Consider the following 23,354-nt stretch of genomic DNA (forward strand, 5'->3'; position numbering starts at 1 on the left):
TTGGCCAATTTTGTAATTTCCAAAGTAACTTTAGTAAAACTAAAAGAACAGCCTTCGATTGTGCATTTGAGTTAGGGGTCGTTTAATTTTAAATGGCTGTGGATAGTGTAATAGTTTCCAACCTAATTATTTATCATAAGTAGTTACTTATCACTTCTCGTACACTTGAACCTAGATTTCTCATCCTTATGGGAGAGCTGGAGCTAATTTTTTGTTAGATTTGTCCGGTCCACTGTAGAGGTCATGTTTTGCTTACAATTTGTTTCTTGTTGTTTCACTGTTTCAGTAATTGAAAAACCTCGGTTAACCAAATAAAACGATCGTATAGTAAACAATAACTCGCACCCTAGTTATCTAACCAAACAGTAAAGCACGAATCAAGAATTAAACCCTAAAATATTATAAAAAAAATTCGTCGACACTAGTGATCAGTTTTACCGGGCATGAAATAGACACGAAAAATGAGCTTCAAAATGCTTGATTTAACATGAAATAATGATGAAGGTGTGTTACTTAGAGCACACTAAGTCACTAAATTACTAAATATTGTAGATAGGTTGTCAAAATAGACATTTACCCCACTAAAATGTCACTCAGGGTGGTAAGGGTGCAGACATTAGGGGTATGAGGGGACTCTATTTTGGGTCTAGATACAACCATACAGCTCTCCACCAACACGTGAACATTGTTGTGTGCGAGAGAGAGAGTGATTGAGGGGGGGGGAGAGAGAGAGCGTTGAGAGAGACTTGGACGATAAAGGGGTACAGGAGCAGTAGCGTAACGTGACGTGCATTAGGGTGGGGAAGGACGGATGAATGAAAATGAGAGAGACAGAGATGGAGTGAGTGAGACAGAACAACGGCGGGGTCAACATGATTTATTGCCTATTTTTAAACTTCCAAAGTAAAAAATTACGGTTCAATTAAAGGTCGAAAAATTAACATAATTTGGGTTGATTAAATTGTAATAAGTTATAGTTCTGTCACTAAAAAACATTTTCATCAAAGTCAATAAAAATGTTATAATCATCAAATAGATTATTCATTAGGGATTTTCTCATAATGAGATTTCATAAATTAGTTTAAAAAATTCAAATTATGTATCGGTATTGAACAGCAGAGATCAAATGAGAGAATGTCAGAGTGCTTTATTACAGTAAATAATTATCAGTAATTTGATATTTCATTGCAAAACGAGAACATTGATAATGAGTACACGCGAATATTGGGAATACAGTTTTTGCCGGGGCTAGATCAATACAGAGCTTATTAAAAGTTATGAATAAAAAACACTCGCCCGGATTGTATTGATCGAAAGTGTAAATACTTAGATTCCGTTAAGTCTAGCTATTTTCAAAGACATGAATTTATGGAAATTCCTTGTGTTACATATAAGCAACACAATTTCGTAAAAATTACTCTATAACGCGGAATTTTAATTATATAACTTTTTATGAAACAAAGATGGTGGTGGCTTCAAGAATAATACAATTATATAATAAGTTTATTTTATAGGGACTCTCATAGTTTTTACAGTTAAATATCGTTATATGGAGTAAAATAAAGTTGAACATAACAGACTTGCAACGGTTTACGTTAGCCCCTAAATACTTGACAATAGAATAGGAATAGAAGGAGGTCATTTATTCTGTTTTCCCTCCCCACCACTCCGCAGCGGTGCGCTGCCTACACTGATTTATACATCAGTTTCGCAGTTTCTCGCGTCAACCAACTTACGTGATCACATTCCTCTGACAGATCATAGTGACATGCTTCAATAATAAAGTATGCTCAAATTAAAATTTAATAATTATATATTTTAACAAAATGGTTTCCCAACGAGGGTGTCTCAGTGCTGCTCTCTCGCGGCAAACGCTGACTTCGTAGTTAACACAATGGCTTCCACTAAAGACACAGCAACGTTTTTCTCTACGGGTTCGGCCTCTCAGTTCGAACACGTTTTGAGTTTATATCCTCAGGTTTTGCGGTTAAAGGCAGAAAAGAAGAACAAGAAACCAGAAGAACTCATAAAATTGGACGATTGGTAAGTACCTTAGTTGTAATATCTATGTGAAATTCGACCGTGTCATTGAACCTTGCTTTGTGCTCTCTGCAGTGAGCCTGCAAGGAATGCGTTTCTCTCCGATACTGTCCGATCTTTAGCGCTGACGGTCATTAAATGCCAAACCCGTCACGTGTGTGTAGTGTGTATCAATGTCATCTTCACTAATTTTAAAATTATTAGAAACTAGCTGCTATTTGCGGTCATGGTGGCGTCATCTTGATGACGTTAGCGCTGGATTTTGCCGTCGGGGTTATTTTGTTTTACTTGTTCTAGGGTTAAATTTCCAGTTATCCTTGATATAAATGTAAAGTATAATATCTTTGCGATGTTTTCTATTGGTAATTAACATGTATAATCTATTAGAACGTGCCTAATTACCTGTAATTTACCAACGCGTTTCCCCATCCTCTTTCAACCAACCAAAATGGAGACCTAGCCTACACAAAGGGATTTTACATTATCCTCTAAAGTGAAATATTTTTGCTGCAAGAAAGTGATTACCTTAGTTTACTTTGCTCTTGTGCAATTTAATTGATTTAAACACCAACACAATTTTTAGTTTCCTTCCTACTTAGTATTGTAATTGATAATTTTACTGAAGAAGAGGTTGGGAACTGAAGCATGACAAATGATTTTCTTTTCCTGTAATAATCAAAGCAATCATTCTTCTTAGTAACTTAGGCCTACTCACAATAGTTTCTAACAATCTCTTTTTGTAATTTACTTAATTTAAGTTACTTTCCCCAATGCATGTTAATGTAATTTAAGTAACAACATAACTTAACCCCTAAAATTCAAACAGACCTTGGTCACTTGACCTAACCCAACTTGTAATTATTAATTTTATAGACCTAGTTCTTTAAACAATTTTTTACTGATTGATTAGCACCATTTAATTTTAACTTATTATATTTAAGTTAACCTAGGCTATGTAAAACAGTTCCAAAAGTTTTTGTCAGACAGGGTATTCCTAGGCCTAAGTTAAGTGGCCGTAAATTAAAGTTAAATAAATAATATCAAGCTTTAGTTTTGTTGAGTCATTGACATATTTGTGGTTTAGACGAGTAGGGGAGGAAGGTTTGTGGAGTTGAAACAGATTTCAGTTATTTACTTTTTATACTAAACAGATAAAACCACATACGACGACATGATAGCAAATTCAGAATGACAATATGCAATAATTACTTAGATTTTTAAAAACAAATGGACTTTGGCGCCGTTAAGAAAATACAATACATCAACTAAGTACGATGCATTATTAACTTAACTTAATCACATCAATATCAATTATTTTTATACAAAAATATGATTTATTCTCATAAACCAATAATAGAAGCTATGCCATTGCCGACATGATCGTCCTCTTCCCAACCCTCGACGCCTGTTAATAAATAAGTTATGATGTAGTGCATAATCCCATTGTGCCTAAAAGTGAAAACGTGCCACAGTGCATTTAATTTCATGTATCAGCAACTAATAAATGATATTACATGTGTAATAACGAAACCCCAACAATGAGAGATTCCATGCTTGGCAACTCAGTATTTTCTTTAGCCCTAAGACATAACTTACTGCAGTAAGTTAAAGAAGTTATTATTGAATTTAGCCTACAGGGTAAGGTTTGGCTAAGGCTTAGTTTTGGCTAATCTAATCCAACTTAACCTAACCCAACCCAACCTTTATTTTTTTTTTATCACATTTTATCGATCAGAAAGGCATTTGAGGAAGATAGGTCGGACTTTATAAGGATTTGCGACTGTATCCTTTGAAGTGAAGTTTTAGATTAGGTAGGCCTACCTAAGTTAAAGGTTAGGTTATAATGAACCGATTAATTAATTTATGCTACTTCCTGCCCGTTTTTGCACAATTTAAATAGTGGGTGAAACACAATGAAATAACAATAAATGCTTTTTAAGCACTATTTAATTGTGCAAAAACAGTCTGGAAGTAGCATAAATTAATGAGTCGGTTCATTATATCATAACCTTTACCTTCCTAATCCAACCTCACTTCAAAACACTTAACAACACTAACAGTCACAAATCCGCATAAAACCCGACCTACCTTTCTCACATGCCTAAATAAGAACTGATTACTTGGTTTCAAAACAAATTGATTTAATTCCACATTAAGTCAAGTAACTTACAGTAGACTCCCTCTTATCCAGACTCCTCGGGACCGAGGCCAGTCCGGATAACGGTTTTCTGGTTAAACCGACGTCTCCAAAAACTCGTAAAAACGGACCGTTTAAATGCATATTTAGAAGAGCATTGTATTCAGACACGTGATCACTGGTCTCAAATCTTTCCCACGAGAACGGTCGTTTCAGAAACGCACACTTCCTGCCGATCTAGTCTGGTTAAACCGATCTGCTGATAAAAATTGTCCTGTTAAAGAGATGTCATTTCCGCAGAGTGTAGTCTGGTTAAACTGATGTTAGATTAAAAGGTGTCCGGATAAGAGGGAGTCTACTGTATAAACAGCTGTTTGCTCTCCTCCTCACTCAGTCATCCTCCTCAGTTCACATACGGACCCATCCAGACCACGCCATATTACCTTCAGTACCGCTCAATTATCCTTAGATTCGTAATCTTAACCTTTGTTTTACGGCCTTTTTATTGAGCCTTGGTAAAAAAGATGCCAAGACCAAATAAAACCTTTAAAAAACTAATGTGCCAAGGACAAATGTAAAATATTTGTGAAGTGTGTTTAAAAGGACTTCTAAACCAACCACTGGGCGAGGATAAAAAAAAAAAAACACATTAGGCCTACCAAAGAAAGTTTTTAATTTCTTTTATTTTTTTATCAGTAGGCCTATTTTTTACAAACCAGGATACTGATTTATTCATGAAATATTTCCTGCTTCCATGGTTTTTTTTACAAGTAGGCCTATTATACTTTTGTAAAATTAAGAATAATATTTGTTTGCAATAAAAACTTGTTTAAAACTATGATTTTCCCCTCTTCAACTCCATTATTACATTTATCATGGAAAAATTGAGGGTTCAAACTATTATTTTCAAAATAGTTAAAGGATATGGTAGGATCATACAATTTTTCGTAACAATATTAGAAAATAAATATACAGGGTGTTTTTTTTTTAACTTGCATCTTTATTTATGTAAAAACCGCAATAGATAGAAATATGCAGTTTGCGGGAATCATCTATTGACGTAGAGGGCCCAATTGTTTTGAATTCAACGTTACATTCACATTCCCCCCCTTTCCCCCCTGCCCCCAACTTTTTTTTTTTAAATAGCAAGGTACCCCTTGTGACATATCAAATGAAAGAGCATGAAAAATAAAAATATTTGATGAAAAAAAATTGAAAATCGGTTCATAATTTTGCGAGATATTTCCCCCCCCCCTTCCCCGGAACTTAATTTTTTTTAATAGCAAGGTACCCCTTGTGACATATCAAATGAAAGAGCATGAAAAAAGAAAATGTTTGGTGAAATTTATTTTCCATTTGATATGTCACAAGGGCGGGTACCTTGCTATTAAAAAATAAGTTATGGGTAGGGGAAAAGGGGGGGGGGGATTATCTCACAAATTCATGAGCCGATTTAAAAATTTTTTTCACCAAACATTTTTTTTTCATGCTCTTTCATTTGATATGTCACAAGGGGTACCTTGCTTTAAAAAAAATTAAGTTCCGGGGGGGGAGGGGGGGAATATCTCACAAAATTATGAACCGATTTTCAATTTATTTTCATCAAACATTTTCTTTTTTCATGCTATTTTATTTGATATGTCACAAGGGGTACCTTGCTATTTAAAAAAATTAAGTTGCGGGCAGGGGGGGAATGTGAATGTAACGTTGAATTCAAAACAATTGTGCCCCCTACGTCAATAGATGGTTCCCGCCAACTGCATATTTCTATCTATTGCGGTTTTTACATAAATAAAGATGCAAGTTAAAAAAAAAAACACCCTGTAGATACATATTATGTAAGTTTAAAGAGCTAAATATCAAAAAACTTTTTTATATAGGCCTACCCATATTTACTTAGGGTTCCACTAGACCCTCGCGCACGCTCCAGTGTAAAAAAACGAGCGTGCACGCTTAAGGGTTAAACCTATAATCCTCTTGTTGATATATTAATACTGAGAATAGGTAATGTTTTCTGCGGTTTTACTGTAAATTTTATATATACTCAAGACCCAGCTGTTTGTAATCAGCTGTTACTGTATTCCGTGGTCGTTATTTAGTATATCTTATCATGTGGTTTCTGATACTAGAGCACTTTTGTTGACTGCTCAACACTTATAAATTATTGTTAATATACTTTCATATTTCAATCGTCTTAATAAGGCATTACATTTTGAGAAATAATATTTTATTATAATTTTTCTGATTTTACTTAGGTTTATATTTATATTTTAAAAGAACCAATTTGTTAAATAGTGAAAATAAATCCAAATTTGCTTGTTGTCCAAACTTGGACTTGTTTAGGGGTTTTAATAAAAAATAAAAACCCATTAGTTACTGAAGCTGCTTTGTTGGTACTGTTAAATAGGCCTACAATGGATTATTTAAAGTTAATTTAAAACAAATTACAAAGCAAAAGTCTTGTTTTTTACTTTCTCCCCTTAGGCCTACTGTGACTATATTGTGGAGAAAGAAATTGTTTCCGTCTAAATTTTCAAATTTGAATTTTGGGTGCAAATATCCGTTTTGGGTCCACCTAAACCCCCCAAAAAATGGGGTTTGAAGTTTGTGCGTGTGTGATGTGTACTGAGCAAAAGACTAGCCTACACTCTGATTTTGATGAAGTTTAGTATGTGAGTACTAGGTAATCCATGGTATCAAGGGGTGTTTTAAAAATTGTTTTGGAAATTTTGAATAGTAATTGTGGAGCTCAACCTCCGCAATAGTTTAAATGTCCCGCCAAGAAGGCAAACATGTGAAGTCAGGCCATTATACAACCCAGGACAATATGGTCGCGCATGGGCAGTGGCACATAATGCTACACATGGCAGTTTTTCCATAAAATAATGGAAAAATCAAATTTACAGCTCAAACTATTGTGATTAAAATTTAGTTTGCTATGCTCCGTTAACTCTAAACGAAAGGTACAAGGTACAACCATAGATTAAACACACTTCTAAGGGAGTATGTTTAATCTATGGTACAACCCCCAATGCTGTACAAATTACAGTTCAAAAGTAATTGCAATTTTTTGTAATTTTTCCCATAAAATATCATAGTTACTCCCACCGCTTGTATATTTTAAGGGTTTTTGACAAGCTAATGGGAAACAGTGTGATGTGTACGTATATTTATCTTGTGACTGGATTACTTTTGAGTAGCCTTAACAAGTTTACTAAATAACTAAGTTACTAAGAACTAAGTTTGGAAACAAAACGAGACCACAACCAGTTGCAAGTTTATGGTAAACCCTGTACGTCAAAAAGCCACAGAGGTCATCAGCAATGATACCAAAGAGTCGGCAAGCGTCAAATTACTTGATAGTTATTGCGTTAAACTATTGATCTCAACATTGAGACTTTGTACAGAAGTGTTTTTACTGTGTGCAAATGATTGTGTGTGTCAGTTGGTTGTATCGTGTAATTAGTGTGAGTGAAACACAATATTTAATTTCATTTGTACGGGAAGCCTAGCATTTTTCCTACTAACATTATAAGTAAGAAAGTTTGGATGTATGGATGTTTATGACAAGTAAACGTGAAAAATACTGGTCGGATTGGGTTGAAATTTTGTATGATGATTGCTCACATTCCTGATCAACATATAGACGCATTCTTATCTCCAAAATCCTTTTGGGCTCCGCCCCAGTGGCTCTGGAGTTTCCCATGTTAACCTTATGAGTATTCATATCAAAAAGGAATAAAAGAATGTTGTCACCTGTTTCAACTACACAAGTTGGTTCTATGATATTAAATAGCTAGCATTAAAAAGTTATAAGGTTTACCAACAGGGTGCAGCACAATTATTTTTTTTTACATATATGACCATTGCATTTAATTTGTTAGCAACAAAAAGCTGTGAAAAATGAAAATTTCATTTTTTTATTGTTTAGGCGCAGTGGTAGAAAATTATGGCTATATGTGCTATACTATAGCATTCCGTAAAATAAAAGAACCAAATTTTCTCAAACCGTGTCCTCTCCCATTGCAAATGCAAAGCATGAGCATTTTGTACTTATACACCAACCCCGGACAAAGGACGGGTACTCTGCTAGTATTGTTATAAATAAATCCCACTTATTCTGTATTTGGTTTCTCTAATATCAGGGTAGCCTATAGCCTATATGTTTGCAGTTAAAAAAAGACTACAGTTTACCATAAATTTGTCCCTATCTAGATTTAACCACACTTTTGTTGCTTGTTGTAGTAGAACTTTAAACAATCACCAGCAATCATTACCAAGTCATCTCGCCTGGCTTATGTGATGTGGAAGATATCGATCGATTTGCGTTACGAATGAACATAAATATTTGGAAAGTCAGATTTTGGGTTGTTAAATTGTGATGTCTGAAACATTTTAGTCGTTATTTCTGTTCCTAGCACTCTAAAAGAGAGTTACTATTGATAACAAGTAAATTTACTAGAGAGGAAGTGGGAAAGTCAGATAACGAGTTTTGAATCCATAACGAGCTGTTGAAAAGGCTCAATTATCTGTAAGCCTTTATAACTAATGAGTGAAGGTTTTAATTAAGTTCTTGATTAGTCAGGAGTTTTCTTAGTGCATGTTCATAGTCAGAAGTTTGTTAAATAATTTATTTTAGTTATTTTAGCAAATATTTTGGTGCTTCAAGAGAAATAAGCTCAATCAGATATTCAAGCGATTACTAATGGGTGTCAGTACAATTACTAAAATACTAGTAAATTACTATTTTAAACTCTGTGTCACAAATCAATAATCATTTTGTATTTTATCAGTTAAAATATTTTAAAATTAGGCTACGACTAAATTATGATTCAAGATGTGTATGGTCTATCAGCTTGTTCATTAATAAAGTATAAGAATGCTTCTAGCTTCCTCAATTCCTGCAAAATTTAAATTTTTAAATAAAGTTCAGTTAAGTGTTGTATGAAAGGGGTTATTCTTGTAAGTGAAGGCTATTAAAAGAGGGAAAGGATTTAATTAGTCTGCAGCTTTTAATTAACCGAAGAACATTGACAGGACAGGTTGAGCCCTTGAGATTCGCTGTTACCTTCTTTAACACCATTATGTAACCTGGATTACATTAACAATTCATAGAGTTGTATGAATTAAAAATTATAAGGTGCTTTTGGTTGATTATAAAACATATTTTTGTTTAATGTTTTGTCGGTTGAGTATTAATTTTAATTTTTAAGGTTGTTTTTGTAGGTTGAAAAAACTTAGGGGATTATAAAAATGTACAATTCTTAGTATAGTAGATATAATCTTATAATAATTTTACATCCAGTGTGCAAAATAGTAATAACCTACTTAAAACCCACAGACCAAGACATTTTTCTTCTATATAACTTTTTAAGATTCCTTCTCAGTTTTACTAGTGGTGAAACAAGAACCATGAGAAGTGAGTAGGTGTGCTAGATGTCCTCTTTTTGCTGGTTGTTACCCAATGCTGAGTCAGAGTGCTGCCCCAACATAACATGACTCAACGGACTCAACTCAACTGTAGAATCATATGACTCAGTCTCTTCCAGTAAACTTGTATCTGTTCCTTACATTTTGAACTTTCACTGTTCCACAAAGAGTTGAGGAATTAGAGAAGAAATATGAAATATAGTATTAGAATTTGGATTTGTATACAGTACCTACTTGTAAATGTACCTATTTACAAAAATACGCTTTCATGTTTTTATTCTTGAATATTAAAGACATTTTACCAAGGGCACTTTAAGATTGGAAAGCTCAAGTATTAAAGCTGTTGCAGTTATTTCCACTGACTATATTTTTGAAAAAGAACCATTTTAATGGACGCATTGATATTACCGCCTTCGTTTGCAGTTCTTTGAGAAACCCTTTTAGCCTCGCAACCTTCCATGTGTCGTCTGCATTATTTATGTCATGAACTGTTGATTGAGGTTATGTCATTTTGGACTACAGACGACGCTGCGACCTCTTGGCGGGAAGATCAGCTGATCGGATAGTGACTGTGAACAGGGCGGGGGCGGGGGAGTATGTCACATCAATAGATTGTTTACTCCAAACAGCTGTTCGGAGGTGGGAGGGGAGGGGAGAGCAATCTGTTGCACATTTCCAAGTAGTTCAACATCTCACATGCGGTGTGGTGTCGGTCAGTTTCGGAGAGAGAGAGAGAGATCCCCTTTTCTCTTCGCCGCCCCCTTTTCTCTTGCGGCCGGCTTATACTCACGAACCTAGATTTGTCTCATGATGAATTGAATGCTTTCTGTGTAAGAACGACTGAATTATGCCGTAGCATATTGTAATATAGGAATCTCAAAGAATGGCACACAACACACTTGTAGTGCTTCCGACAGAACTAGTCGTCACAGAACATTTTTTCACTCGTGGAGTTAAAATGAAATGGTTTGGAGTATTGTGGTCCAAAGTCCCAAACCCAATCTCGATCTTACCCTCAACCGCTCAACCTGTCTTTTTGGACTTCAGCTCTCCTGTCGACTCCTGTCCCCTACTAATATCTCACGTTTTGAAAAGGTTTGTAGATATATGTGAACTTGATAATGACTGTGTCAATGATTGTTATATTAAAGGGACAGAATGGACAGGAGGTAACAGTTTCACTGTCCGTAGTTGTCGCTGTGTCAATTTAGGATCATTGAAATTGTATTAGTAAACGCCGCCGCCGTTATTTTATATCTTGAGGGCATATTTTTTTGTTGGACCTTGTATAAATACCCGTATGTTTAATCTATGGTAATACACATAAGCAGTACCACATGTTTTCTGTGACACTACCAAATTCGCGAAATTTAAACTGGAACTTAGTTGTTTCGTCCAATTTCAGTTCATAAAAATCTGAAACAGTCCAAATCACGCTGATATAGAAACTCAAGCCGTGTAAATTTATTACAGTTTTTGAAATACTCGGAGATAATAAATCTGTGTTGATCATAGTGATTATGGTTGGTATACCAGGCTAGAAGGAAAGGACAGGTGCGCAACATATTTTTGGCGGCAGCGAAGGGAGGCTAGAAACGCCCCTGCAGCCCTAACCCTAGACTCCCCTCGCTCCCCTCCAACTTGCGATAAAAACTTCTATTGTTTCCTTTATGCCTGTATTTTTGTGTCTCTTTCATAGGGTAATTTTTACAGAATGGCGCTCTATCTATTCTGATTATCGTGCTTTTTTATTTCATTGTTAAACTGCTATTTGTGTGGGTGAGGGTGAACTGTCTTCTTTTGTGTGATCAGCTTGAAGGGCTTAGTACTACAATTACCCGTTTTGTTTTGTCGTAAATTAGTAATTTACAACGACTTCGCTTATTTAATGCGGGTGTTTTATAATTATTTTTTTGTAGTCATGTATCAGTATTTCTTTCTGAAAGTACCATTGTTATTTTCCACCCACTGCATGTGCTCCTCGAAAATGCGCGTTGGATGCTGGGCGATTTTAAGATGTATAAAAAATATTGAGAAAAAGTGTTTTGATTTTAAACCCAAACACTAAATTTAACACATGTTTTGGAATAAAATACACAAACTACTTCTGAAATTTGCGCTGAAGAGTTTGAAGCTTCGCTTGTTTCCGAATTCGCACTGCTTCGTAGTCACAGAATTCGCGAGTATTTCTGGCCCGGCTGGGCCAGGTCAAATCTCGGAGGAATAAATTTATCCCTTCTGCTTGTCTGTGGAGTCTTTATATGTGGGGGGTTTAAGTGTCATGTATAATATACTTATACTTTTACTAAGACCAACAGAACACTACAATTTATAATTTAAACAATTAAATTAGATTCGATTTTGACACCGAAATACCGTATGAATTATTATGATTGAACTCAAGTAGGCTAATGAGTTATAGCAACTGTTATGACCCATCAACCTGGTCAGCAACAAAAAATAAGGTATACAATATAATTTTGGACTGTAGCGCATTCTGTGACCGGCTCACACAACTACATTCTTTTTTTAATAAAAAAATTGGTTACAGCTGGTCCATATAGATGGGAAGTCTACTTCAGTATCTAATAGTCAATGCTAAATACGTCACTTTTCTTTAACTTAAGTGTACAATACTCTACCTTTGATGGTAGACTGAAACAGGTAACATATGGTGTATAAATTGTACTGTTGGTGAATAATTACGTTAACCCTTCAGTTAATATAACATTTTTATTATTACCTCTTTATAACCACTATTAATAATAAATGAACACCACAACCAACGGAATTCGATAAAGTTTGCCTCAGTAGAAGCTGTCTAAAACCACACAGTTCTGTGGGTTGGTTGAAAAATGTGTCCTCTATCTCAGCAGTGTCCATATTTATTTAACTACTGTATTTTTACTATTTTCAATCCAAACAGAGACTGAGAGCCCCTCTGAAGATTGAATTTGCAACATGAAGCCATGAAGGCAGAGAATATAAAAGTTTCATCGTCTGGCGCGATGCGTCGGCAGCCCGTACAGCGTATATCGATTTCTACATCTAAACCGGTCGGGCCAAGCCACCTCGGCAACGTTCGGTCCAACTCGGGCAGCGCCGGGGATACCCGAAGCGGCCTCAGGTGTATCCGGAGTTGAACGAAGGCCGGCTGCGGCTCTGTCGCTACGCTAGGAAGTTGACCTTGGAAGCAAGGCTGGAAATGCCGCTGGAATAATACGTTCTGGAGAATGAGTCTGACTGAGGATAATAGGCCTACGTGTGGAAACAATCTTGGAGGGGTTTGTTTTAAATTGAAAATTCTAAAATACAGTAATGACATCTCATACTTTGATTATATTGTGCAATTTTGTAGATATCCTTTCTTTCTATTTCGTTGACATTTTGCGAAACGAAGCCTAATGAAGTTTTCGTATTGATGGACTCAAGAAAACTTATTTCCTTGTAACCTTACAAAAATCAAGTTTTTACGATGGAAATGGCATTATTTTATTTTGTCATCTATTTCCCTTGAATGTTTGTTGGATTAAATTTCCTATCAGCAACCGTAATTAGCCTGTTGTAGGCAGCTGAATCTATTGTGAACAGCTGATTCGTGCTGCTGTCACAAAACACTAAACAGTTGGTTGGTTTGGATTGGGATTACCTCACTTCGTCGAATCAGCTGTTTGGTCAGCTGTTCCACATTTGCATGACTTTGTAGCTTGCGGTATTCTGTCGGTATTCCAGCGTCATTGTTGTTTCTTGGATAACCCAATTCTCTATTGACCGTGTTGGAAAAATATGAGTCTCAGCTTTTTTTTATTCCATGCACTAATGAATGCTACCATAGATAAAACATACTAGTATGTTATCTATGGTGATACTTTTGGATTCTAATAAAATATTGAAATGCTGTAAAGATTAACAGAGAACCAACGTAAAATTTAATTTGATTGTTAAGAATATTGATTTAGATTAAAAGTATTCTTTCATTTCATGTTTTTAATTTTACTAGAATTGAATTTTAAAAACCCCAACTTATTAAAAAAAATTCTGAGAGTCAAAACCAATGGAAAGGTTACACAATACGAACCAAATTATTTTTTTTTTGTATTTTTGATTACAATCACTTAGTAATTTTTTAGTGGTGACTATTAATGATTTGATATTGATTTCTCATATTACCTTCCACTTGTCCTATTTTGCCTCAAGCAGAACATTTATAATCTAAAGTAATTTCAAATTAAATCACAGATACATATTTTGTTTTTAAACATGAAGAAATTCAAATTTGACAAGAAAGTTATTTGTGTGGGAGGACAAGAGTGTAAATTTCCTTTGATGGGGGATTGAGTATTACTAAATAAAACGTCCATACAACAAAAAATTCAGTATCTTTTTAAAAATTATCCAGTTACCATTAGTCTATCGTTGGTAGCTAATAGTACAAAGTTTTTCTCTTGGATTCTATGTAATTTATTTCAAGTTAAAAATATTCAAAATTAGTGTTTTTTTGAATATGTTTTCATTGAATCAAAACTTGTTCAGTACTATTAACTAAAATCGTTATAATGTATTTAGAAGTTTGACCAAATCTAAGATTTTTAGTCCTGATTCTAGCTTCAATAAGTAGGCAAATGAAATATATTAAATTAACACTTTCCAGGAGGCTATTGATGAATGGTTGATGTGAATTGTGGTAACACCTTGAGATTATGTCATCTAACCAACTTGTTTGTTCCAGGTACCAAAATGAATTACCCAAAAAGATAAAGTCGAGAGGTAAAGACGCCCACCTTATCCATGAGGAGTTGGTGCAGCTGATGAAATGGAAGCAAACGGTGAGTTACTGACCAATCACATCATCATGTGGCGTTCGGACATTCAAATCTTTTTTTTTAACAAAACCTCTCTATGGGTACCAATGTTTCTATTCTGTATCATGCCAGATTCTCAAAGTTTCCTCAACCACTTTGTCATTCCATCCGAATCAGTGTCATTGTGGACACATTCTTCTGGTTCAACTTGCCATGCTATTCTTATTGTCAAATTTTACTCATTGCTAGAGTAAAACATATTTGCCGAGCTGAATATTTGTGCACTGTACCATATTCATGGCTGTCAATCTAACTGTTCCATACAGAGGGCTGGAGGGTAATGATAAACCCTAGTAAAAAGGGTTTGTTACTAAATTTGAAATTTGTTTTGTATTGTTAATTCATTTATTTGCATAGTGTTTAAAATTGGTAAACATTTTGTTAACATAGGGTCTCATAGGTGGGGAGGGGGGTTGGGCCCCCTTTTTGGTCATTGATGGACACCAATGACCATATTCTGATAACTTTGTACATTAATGTTGCTATAATGTTCAACCTATGACTACAGCACTTGCACATTCAATATTTATTTGTTATACTCTTCGATCTAGTTTAAACTGTAAATCTATTAAACCAATTTCAAGATACTGTTCATTTTAACTGCTATATAACTTCTTATTTAGCAGTACAACCTATTGGTTTTAATGCCTGTTTTATTTATTTACAGTATGACAGTACATCATTAATAGACAAAATATTATTTGTTATCATTAAATTGATTGAAACTAAATAATAATTTTTGATTAATTTTACTCTTCTGATGTAAGATAATTAGGCTACAAACGATATATTAGAAAAATTTACAAAAAACTAACCAAAAATTTTTCTTTTGCGTCCTTGAAGCAACTCAATTCAATAAATTGTAAGATTGCGATAACATATTATGTTTAGTTAGTGACATGATCATGACACTAACTGTTGCTGTTCTACAATTTTGTGAGTCGGTGGTTCAGTCGGTAGCTCTTGCACTTCGGGCCCAAGACAGCGATGTTGTGTATTCGGATCCTGGTCACTGCCGCAAACATTTTATCAGTACAGTTCACCTTCGTACTGTTCTGGCTCACCCCTTGCTTTGCTGGATACGTTCCACGCATGGGCAGTTAGTCTATGTGGACGGGTGAATGAAGGTTAAAAGGTGCCAACCTCTTTGAAAAAAAGTTGAGTTAAATCACCAGGTTGACCTAATCTGTGTCACATATCTTGGTCTTACCCAGTATAAATAAATAAGAAATACTGCAGATTGTTTTTGACGAGGACTGAACAATAATACCTTTCAAACAATAGAAACCAGGAGCCTAAGCACTAGGTTACTAGGTTATATTATTATATATTTCGCTGTTTGGATTTGAGCTTCAGCTAGGTAACGTGGCAGCAGACCCCTCTCATATACTGTTGTGTGGTTGCAGCGAGGCAAGTTCTATCCTCAACTCAACTACCTGGTGAAGGTCAACACCCCAAGGGCTGTAATGGCTGAGACCAAGAAGGCGTTCCGCAAGCTGCCCAACCTGGAGCAAGCCATCACGGCTCTTAGCAACCTCAAGGGGGTCGGCACCACCATGGCCTCAGGTAGGTCCATTCCCTCACCGGACAGGCAATCGATTGCAATGTCTGTTTATGAGTTTTCCCTTCAAATAAACATAGTAAATGACTTAGTGCCAGGTAGGTTTATTGTACTCTAAAAAAGCGGAGATTTCCGCTACTCGTCATTACAAATATACCGTCTGCTGTTAAATTAAGAATAAAAAGTGGCTACGCTGTTTATTGGACAATATTTTATTTTTCAAAAAGTATATGGAAAATTGTAATGTTATTAATGGGGTAAAAATATATTTACTGTACTTTAAATAATGTACGTGTTTGTTGATGATCACCAGCATTTCTGTAGACTTCGGAAAAATAGTTTCTTAGTGGCTGTTACTTCCAAAACATATGGTTACTGTAAAAACACCAACTAATCTGTGTACAGAATCAGAAGAAATATCCAGTTTGCTACATCTACTACCATTATGAGGTTATATCCGTCCGTCACCTTCTGAACAAAGAGAAAATTAAATCGAGGGAGTCTTCCGAGACTAGTTGAACTGGCACAGATATATTCAAGGAGGGACTAGTGATGTAGCAAGGGAAGGAATTGTCCTGGGTTCTAGCCATAGTTGAAATTGTACAAGTTCATCAGGATTGAGGTGTAATGAGAGTAAAAGTGCTTGCAAGCAGCTCGATACCAAGTCAGATAAATCAATAATACCGTGATTGTAAAAAGTGTCTGTGAATATTGTGCAACTGAAAATATACGATGTTACAATCGGGGGAGCCCTCAATCTCCCGATCTGCAATAGCTGGATATTCATGACATCTTAGTAGACGACAAAGTCTCTGTTGGGTGCAAAAACACCTTGCTACGCCACTGGTAAGGATTGCCAATTATGATTTCACCTCACATTCTGCCAATAACAAAGTTTTTTTAGAAATTAAATTACTAAATTAAATTAAGAACAAAGAAATTAAATTCCTACTGGCTAAAACTATGCTAACATTCATACAATTAGTTAAGGAGAACAACAGGCTGTCAAACTGGGAATTTCATGTAAATTTTAATGACTGGGAAAAAAACCATGAATTGTACGTGTATTTTGTAATGAACCGGGAAATTTAAATTATATCCAAAAAATCTACCTGAAATCACTGATTTTTCTGTTTTTCGATAGTTGAAAATCGCGATTGTGGGAACGAAACTAACACAAACGATGGACTTAGCGGCAATCGCAAGATATGATCACGGCCGTTGCTGCAAATCATAACGAATTTTGCTGCAATTATAGATGATCACAGATATGGCCTCCATTGCAAAAAATAGTCACGGGTGTCAAGATAATCAATGTTGCTGCAATTCTGGCATCACAAATGTTGCCGCCATTGTAAGATGGATCTCAGATATGGTTTCCAAACAAAATCGCTGGATGCACAGATTTTTCCGCGATTGGGGGAAATCATCACAGATGTTGCCACCATCAAAATACATAATCACTGATGTGGCTACGATCAAGAGAAAATGTTTTCAAATTTTTTGAAGGGTTTTAATGTACTAGCTGGTGTAAAGAAGTATGTTAGGCTAATTTGGAGCGGCAAGTTTCCTGCTGGAAATTTTGAATTTGGAACCTGGAAAACCATCCTTGAAATTTATTTGGATTGGATGCTGGACACCCTGCAAGATAATACAGTAGAACTTTTATTGACCGTGAACCCACTTAACCGTCCCCCTGATACAGTATTTAAATTATTTTTAAATGTGAACACACTGTTCGAACATTAAATAATTATAACATAAAAAAAGTTAGTTCTGTATTATTTTTGTATGTAAGTAATTTAAATATAATTATGTTTTAATTACTTGTATAGGGTTTAATCTTAAAAACCCTTTTAAATCAATTTACTGTACAGGTTTATAACAGGATTTCTGTTCTCCATCGCTTAACGCTCAACCCTCCTGGTCTCGAGAGTTGTTTATAGAGGTTCTACTAGAATATCTGAAGGAGATTTGCACAATTTTTTTTTTATCAATGGCAATGTTAGTTTAGATTTTGTTTGCAAGTATATAAGAGGGAATGTGCTACAGCTCTACTAGCAGCGGCCGCCCCAGAAACAGCACCTTTCATGGCTGACGAGTGCCTCATGGCCATCCCAGACATTGAAGGAATTGATTACACGACCAAGGAGTACCTCAACTTTGTCACTCACATACAGAATACGGCCGACAGACTTAATAAAGAGAGTAAGTACTATGACTGATAATGGATTGATGTATATTTGTTGAGCAACATTAATTCTGTAGTAGTTGTAGGACTTTTGTAATGAATTAAATTAAACTTGGCACTGTAGGGTAATATTTGTTAACAGCATAATGTTAATCTTAAATTAACATAATAAATTTATTTAATACTTAAGAATTCAAACTATCCGGACCAATTAGGACCAGATCCCATCCAGATATTTAAAAATATGGATAATCAGTAAAAAAAAGTTATTTAAAACAAATAAAAAGATAGTTTTAAGCAACTTTTTGAAAGGTGGTTACTGACTAGCAGGGTGTCCGATGCAATATCAAACCTCATGAAGGACAGTGGCAAATGCTTCGTCACTTACTGATCTATATGATACGACATTATTTAACTTATGGTATAATGGACCCAATTGACACATACACAAATATGTATTGGATTACCGTAAACTGCAAGGAACTGCAGTGTACTAAATTTTCTGGCTAATTTGATTTTTATTTCTCTTTTTTTAAGTGTTCAGAATATTTTGCAATCTGGTTGATTGGAGTTTAGATTATTAAAGAGCTACTGTATTATTTACAAGTCTAGAAACTATTTTCAAATAATTTTTAAGTACTTTTAGAATGATTTTAGGTGTTACTCAACCTAATTTCACGTGAAAAAAACAATTAATTATTTAAGGAGGCCTTCTATCATTACATTATATACTGGAAAACGTAAGCATCCATGCTAAAATAACTGTAATATGAATGCAGCTGCCAACGGGTGGTGGTCGGCGCACCGTGTGGAGCTGGCGCTGTGGACCCACTACGTGGCCAGTGAGCTCAAGCCGGAGTTACTGGAAGGCATGCCCAACGGCACCACGGCAGACCATCAGAACGGCGACAGTCAGTCCCCTGTGACCATCCCTGCAGACGAGACTACCACTGTGAGTATACTACACATGGACACAATCAAGCACTCATTCCTCATCTGATTTACCTGATATAGTTATCAATTATGTAATTTAATTTGTTAGCCTATCTATTAGCGAATTTCTCTATAGGGAAGTAGCTATTACCGTAGGTCTCATGGTAAGACTTAGGCCCGAGACCGATTTACTTTTTCATTTTAATGTCCCCAGAGGCCAAAAATACCATTCGTTCAAATTTTTATATATGTATATATATATATATAGATATATATATATATATAGATTTATATATATATATGTGTCCGTGAACACGATAACTTGAGTAATTTTTATCCGATTTTGATGAAATTTGGTTTGAAGGTGTAAGGCAGGATAAACTTGAATGAGTTCGCGATCCAGCATGATCGGTCCATGGGAACAGGGTTTTATGGGGGGTTTTATGGGGTAAAAATTGGTTTTTCTCACTTTTTACCCTCAAAACACAAAATTTCCCAATTTTTCTCTAAACCTTCTTAAAGAGCTTAAAAAAACAAACAATTCAGTATATCAAAGTGTTTTTGTACGGTTATTGGTTACGGAGAAAACTAAAAAAATGGTAAATTTAAAATTCCCATGTTATTCTTATGGAGAATATTGTAAAATGTTGTAGTTTGTTTGTTTATGGATATATTTTGATCAAACTTGGCAAATTTATTTATTTTATAGTAAGCTATCAATATTTTACTAAAAACACACTACTTTATTAGTTTCCTTGTAGCAGCAAACCTAGGTACTCGTTAAACCTAATGTTATTTAAATAGATCAATTGAAAATCAATTCGGCCAAATGGAAATTCGCTTAGACGGCAGTTTTGCTGCGGCGGGGGTATTATTCTTTCAAATGATTTAGTTTCCTTGGGTAGTTATGGTTAGAGTTGTGTTAAATAATACAGAGGAGAATTATCCCTAATATTTTTTCAACCATAAGAAAAGATTCGTAGGAGCTTGTTTTTAAAATTGATAAACAAATTGTACGTTCAAATTCAAAACTTCTTTATTTGTTTCATGTACAGCAATACAATAAATAGCGTCACAGTTCCTTAATCTAACTCGGTACATTGCGGTTCCCAGTCTATACATATGTATAATTTCTAGACAGGACAGGTCCCCTCTTATTACTACCAGTAGTTCGAAGACCATTTCAAGATATCACTTAACTAAGAAAAGGTTTTTGTTACAGCATTATAACATGGATTATTTTAATTAAAGTCTATACATCATCAGGCAAAATCTGTCAAATTGAACATATTCTGATCCATCTAGTTTTTACTATAGCTACTTAAAAATGTTCCATTGAACAATTGGCTCACTGATTATTGTTGACGCGATGCGAAGGTTAGTTTGTATTCTGTTATCACTTGTTGCAGGACGGACTGGAGTGCTCAGATGAGAGTAGTTTAGAGCAAAACGGAGACACCACCAAGGCTGACGTGGCAGACGACACCACGACCACCTCGTATCCCGAGACCTCCGACCAGGACAGTTGCAGTCTGCCAGAGCCAGAGCCGCCCGCCAAGAAACTACGCGTTGAGCTCCAGTGACCCGGCCATCGCCACATTTAAATCTCATTTTGTTTTTTACATTTAGAAGTACTCGGTGAATGGGGCTGATTCCGTCACCGACGCCGCTTAGCCGATTTCGAACAAAGGAAATGTTGTTAGTCATCCGGACTTCCCCCTCTCTTACTCTTTTGTAAAAAGCTATTTTCATTTATTTGGCTGTTTTTAAGTTTTATTTTTTGCTCGTTTTACATTATATACGCAGAGCGAAAGAGAAAGTTTAATCTGTTTTGGTTATGCTAGCTCATTATATAATAAGTGTTAACATCCCATTTGAATTATCCTGGTGGCTATTAAATTGTGTTAAAGTTTATGATTAGTTGACATGCGGCTCTGTCAAGTTAGGTTAGGTTTATTTGTCACTATACTTTGTACATAGCATTAAATACGTATCAAGTAACTTACATTCTTTGATGACTGATTCTGTGAATGAGTTTTTTGTTATAAATTATGTACTTATCTGTAAATCAATGAGACTTGTGTTTTCAAAGAGATAGGGATGTCTGGATGTTCAACAACGTAATTCAGGATGTGCTCGGATAGGTTATGTTTAAAAGACAATTCAATGATTTAGCCAACGGTTGCGGCGACGGAGAAGTCTCGGACGGGGCTGACCGAGGATGGGCGTCCGGTGGTAGTCTATGTCGTGTTTGACAGCTCAATTGTCAAACAACGTGCCTTTTCAACGGCTACCTGAGCGCCAGATGTTAACAGATATAGTCATCGGTTTGGCCTCGTCCGCACCAAACTAGGCTAGTTTAATTTTAGGGAGAGCGAATGAACGTATGAGTTCTTGTATGATTTTACTAATTAATTTTAAGCTTTTACACTGTAAAATGTCAAGCGTTCGTCTTTTTTACATTCCATTTTTGCACCCGCATACATAAACATAGCGTTTCCACTTTTGACTCATTTCCATCCTTTTCTCTGACAGATAGATTTTTATAACGGTTTTGTAAATAGACGGTGTTGTTAGTTCATTTCTATCTTGTTGAATATTTTTACTGTACAATTTTTTTCCGGACGTGAATGGTGCTCCCTTTTGGAAAATTCTAAATGTTCTTTTATCGCAGTACAAAATGATCGGACCGTGTAAATGAAAAGTGGGAATCGAGGGTGCCTTGGAAAGGTTGGTGGAGTTGGCAATCTGCCTTACGAGATCAAAAATGTGTCTGTGTATATTTATTTTGTGAATTGTCAGCAGTAGAACCTCCTGATCAGGAATATTTGCAACACTTTATTATGATAACATGTTTAGGCCTATACAAGATAGCACTTCCAATGGTTGTGGAAATTGAAAGTTTTAGTAGTCCTTGACGACGGCCTCTGGCTGTCATTATTTATACATTTGTGTTCGTTTAATTTTGTTTGTCTCATAATATACTGAACGCATTGTGTGATCATTGAAATAAAGTTGTATATTTCATTAGAAAAAGATGTACACCTCATTCTCCTATCTCTTTACACAATGTTTTTGGAAATACATAAATTCTACTAAGAATTTGGGTTTTGCTATTAATAAAGTTCTACACTTGGTGTAATCTATGCTTTGAATAGAATAACTCACTAGTACTTCAGCGCTGAAACACATTAAAAAAAAGAATAAAGATGAAACATTCAACAACTCACAGTTTGGCGAAGTGTTGAGTTCCCCAAAGTAGCAGAGCACACCTGTTTCAAAGATTGTGTGCATGTGACCTATATTGTAACCTACACACTGCTCTGTTGTGTAAGTTCTATTACACAACTTAAATGTAAAAAAATACCCCCGCCGCAGCAAACCTGCAGACTAAGCGAATTTCCATTTGACTGATTGGATTTACACTGAAATGTCTACTTAAAAATATAACATTTATTCTTGATTTAAATCGAATTAGTTTAACAAGTACTTAGGTTTGCTGCATCAGGGAGGGTAAAACTGTTTTTTTTTTGTAAAATGTGAATAGTTAGTAAGAAATAAAAACATTTTCCAAATTTGATCAAAATATGTTCACAAACAAGCAAACTACAACAGTTTACTTATTCTCCATAAGAATAACATGGGAATTTTAAATTTACAATTTTTTTGAATTTTCTCCGTAGCCATTAGGCGCATAGTAACGCTTCAATATACTAAATTATTTGTTTTTTTAAGCTCTACAAAATGGTTTGGAAAGAAATTGCTAAATTTTATGTTTTTTGGGTCAAAAATGGGAAAAACCTATTTTTACCCCATAAAACCCCCCGTAAACCCCCGTTCCCATGGTCCGATCATGCTGAATCGCGAACTCGTTCGAATAAACGTACTTTTACACGTTTGTACCAAATTTCATCAAAATCGGATCATTTTTGCTCGAGTTATCGTGCTGACGGACACATATATATATATATATATAAATATATAAATATATAAATATATAAATATATATATATATATGAATTTGAACGGATGGTGTTTTTGGCCTCTAGGGACCTCAAATCGAAAAAAAAAATCGGTCCCGCGTCCAGGTCTTACCATGAGTACTACGGTAATAGCTTATTCCCTATATGGGAAATTCGCTAAAACAAAAAAAAAACTTAACTGCTATCAAAATGAATGTTTCCTCTCATGGCTTATGAA

The 23,354-nt window shown here is 35.2% G+C and overlaps 1 protein-coding gene across 1 annotated transcript; it reads left to right on the top strand.

Annotated features, from left to right (window-relative positions):
• Positions 1–1,689: 1,689 nt before the first annotated feature.
• Positions 1,690–22,190, top strand: LOC129001438 (uncharacterized). The gene is made up of 6 exons (XM_054428705.1): positions 1,690–2,043; positions 14,337–14,433; positions 15,876–16,035; positions 18,083–18,238; positions 19,001–19,173; positions 20,564–22,190. Exons 1-6 carry the CDS (start codon positions 1,895–1,897, stop codon positions 20,735–20,737), a joined length of 909 nt encoding a protein of 302 aa, XP_054284680.1. The 5' UTR covers positions 1,690–1,894; the 3' UTR covers positions 20,738–22,190.
• Positions 22,191–23,354: the final 1,164 nt, after the last annotated feature.

This window comes from Macrosteles quadrilineatus, unplaced genomic scaffold (genome assembly GCF_028750875.1).
Source record: "Macrosteles quadrilineatus isolate MER2022 unplaced genomic scaffold, UCM_ALF_1.0 Scaffold_8__2_contigs__length_117827958, whole genome shotgun sequence".
Taxonomy (NCBI): Eukaryota; Metazoa; Arthropoda; class Insecta; order Hemiptera; family Cicadellidae; genus Macrosteles; species Macrosteles quadrilineatus.

Coding starts and splice junctions, on each gene's coding strand:
- LOC129001438 (XM_054428705.1), top strand. CDS start 1,895: ATGGCTTCCACTAAAGACACAGCAACGTTTTTCTCTACGGGTTCGGCC. Junction 2,044..14,336: donor CTCATAAAATTGGACGATTG/GTAAGTACCTTA, acceptor TGTTTGTTCCAG/GTACCAAAATGAATTACCCA. Junction 16,036..18,082: donor CGGCACCACCATGGCCTCAG/GTAGGTCCATTC, acceptor AATGTGCTACAG/CTCTACTAGCAGCGGCCGCC.